General features: G+C 34.5%; 1 protein-coding gene across 1 annotated transcript in view; it reads right to left on the bottom strand.

Moving 5' to 3' along the window:
• UBA6 (ubiquitin-like modifier activating enzyme 6) overlaps positions 1–2,777 on the bottom strand; it is a 79,735-nt gene that overhangs the window by 57,650 nt on the left and 19,308 nt on the right. The window contains exon 6 of the mRNA XM_011965394.1: positions 2,009–2,120. Within this exon, the coding sequence (XP_011820784.1) occupies positions 2,009–2,120 (112 nt within the window). The remainder of the gene's footprint in view (positions 1–2,008; positions 2,121–2,777) is intronic.

Below are 2,777 nucleotides of genomic sequence, written 5' to 3'. Positions count from 1 at the left end.
CGAAAGGAAAAGAAAGGAAAAGAAAAAAGAAAAGAAAAAGAAAGAAAGGAAAAGAAAAGAGAAAAGAAAAGAAAAAAGAAAAGAAAAAGAAATAAATAAAAATTCTTTGAGGTTTAATAGTTTGTTGACTCTTGGTCATATTGAGCTGCTTTTTTTCCCATCTTGTTATTTTGTACTGTGAACTCAAAGGGACTTTATATACTGGAATACTCTGTAAGTTAGTTGAGGGTATACTTCTCAAGATTTGTTTAGTTTTGTTTTTGTCTGGCACTTTAGGGTATGGCCATTATAGTACTACCTTTTTTCGTAATTTTTTTTTTTTTTTTTTTTTTTGAGATGGAGTTTTGTTCTTGTTGCCCAGGCTGGACTGCAGTGGCGCAATCTTGGCGCAATGCAACCTCTGCCTCCCGAGTTCAAGCGATTCTCCTGCCTCGGCCTCCCAAGTAGCCGGGATTACAGGCATTTACTACCACACCTGGCTAAATTTTGTATTATTAGTAGAGACAGGGTTTCTCCTTATGGGTCCAGCTGGTCTCAAACTCCTGACCTCAGGTGATCCGCCCACCTTGGCCTCCCAAAGTGCTGGGATTATAGGTGTGAGCCACTGCGCCCAGCCTGTAGTACTACTTTTTACATTAAGTTCTCAGTTTAGGAATTTCCAGATCACAAAAGATTATAAAGTTTAATCTCTAAACCTATGTGACAGCAAGCCTGTGGTTATGAATTCCCCAGGAAAACCTTTACTTTTCATCCAGAGCTCAAGAGAAAACAGACAAGCTTCTTGTTCTGATTGTTAAAGACTGTTCTTGTCCACCCTTTCACTTAGGGCATAGCTCTCTGAGGCTCCAGCTTTATGAAGAAGGGGAGGTCTCAATTCCATTTCTCTAGTTTATGTAGTTCTAGGTCTGAATCTTCTGTTTCTATGTGAACATCAATTACCAAGAACTTTGGTTACTGTGACAGACAACTCCTGTTGCTAAGAGTAACTACAGATAATAGTTCACTAGTCTTTTAGCTAACTGTTCATTTGTGGCCTCTGAGCATTTTCCTAACATTATTTTGAGCTTGGATAGTCATTTAAAAGAAAGTCTGTTTAGAAATTCTAGAAAGTCTGTTCAGAAAGTCTGTTTAGAAACACATAAACAGATTTTCCTAACATTATTTTGAGCTTGGATAGTCATTTAAAAGAAAGTCTGTTTAGAAAACTAGGTGCTTTGTACCAGGATGAATTTTAAGTTATCCAGTCCAGAATAGAAATCTATAATCATTTTTAAATGGGTAACAGCATAATTTACTCACAGGAAAAAAAAAAAATTCAGGGTCAACCTAGTCACTTTTGCAATATACAATGTCCTGGGAATTTTGTTGTTGTTATTTAAGGAATTGTTACCTATAATAGACTGAACTACTGATCCATGTATTTTTACTCCCCTGTAATTGTACTGCTTGCCCATGGCTTTAGGAAGAGTACTTTTCTGCTTCTTGACTTCAGGCTTGATAACGTTGACTTGCTTTGGCTGACAGGATGTTAATGGACATAACAAAAACAGAGGCTTGAAATGTGCATGTGTGTCTGGACTTGACCTTCTGTTTCTGCTACTACCATGAGAACATGACCTAGGTAGCCTCCTGGTCCCAGAAGAGAGACACATGGAGGAGAACCAAACGCTGGAGTTTAATCCAGGCTGAGTTCAGCCTAGAAACCCCAACTGACATTCAAGTACATAGGAGAGAAATAAATGCATGTTGCTATAAACCAAAGTTTTGAGTAGTTTTTAATGGATATTACTGAGAAAAAAGTCAACTGATAAAACTACTTTGTCAGTAGTTCTTAGGTCCCTTCCTTAAAATGGAGAATTTGAAAGGTTTTATTCTGATATGTCTTCTACCTTGAAATTTTTTTGTTCTGTTTCTCAATACACTAGGTTAAATTAGTTAAACATATTAATACTTAACAATTTCGCCCTGGAATCTGTCAATAACATTTAATACAAAATGGAGTACTAACCTGGTATTTGTCTAAAAAGGAGAGATCTGTGGTCTCATTGAAAGGAACAGAAGATGATGTGACATGAACATATGGATTTAGTTCTGCAATATGTTTAAGCACAGCTTCAGCCCTAAAAAAATAAAATAAACTTTTACTGTCCTTTCATTCAATATACTCAAATCTCTTCAAGCTGGACACTGTAATGACATCAGAGGAACCTGACAAGTTACAAAATTTCAATGGAAACTTACCTTGTAGAAGAAAGAAACCAAGACTTACTTGTCTTTACAGATAACTATACAATCTTGAAATAATATACTATCATATTCCACAGTAAACCACACAATCTCAAAGTGTACCCTAATAGTTCTAAGCTCCAGGCTCCTTAACTTTCTTAATACTTTAGCAACACTAAAGTCTTTCTTTAATAAATTCAAGGAAATACATTTCTAGGTAGCAGTGTAATACATATAAAATATATATTTATATGTAATATGTATTATATAATATATACTACATAAATATATAAAAAATTTGACAAATACAAAAAATTAAGTATATACCAGTATTTCTTTAGCCACAGTAGTATGAATTTATGGTGATCAATTAAACAACTATGACTGACTGGTGTTCTAGATAAAGGAAATATTCTAAGTAAACGAGTAAAAAAAAACCTCATAATACACAAAAATATCTTTAGCTGTATAAATATAAGGTAGAGACTTTATATTTAAACAACTATGACTGACTGGTGTTCTAGATAAAGGAAATATTCTAAGTAAATAAA

Source organism: Mandrillus leucophaeus, unplaced genomic scaffold, assembly GCF_000951045.1.
Source record: "Mandrillus leucophaeus isolate KB7577 unplaced genomic scaffold, Mleu.le_1.0 Scaffold722, whole genome shotgun sequence".
Classification (NCBI taxonomy): domain Eukaryota; kingdom Metazoa; phylum Chordata; class Mammalia; order Primates; family Cercopithecidae; genus Mandrillus; species Mandrillus leucophaeus.
This window is presented reverse-complemented; position numbering and strand designations above follow the sequence as displayed.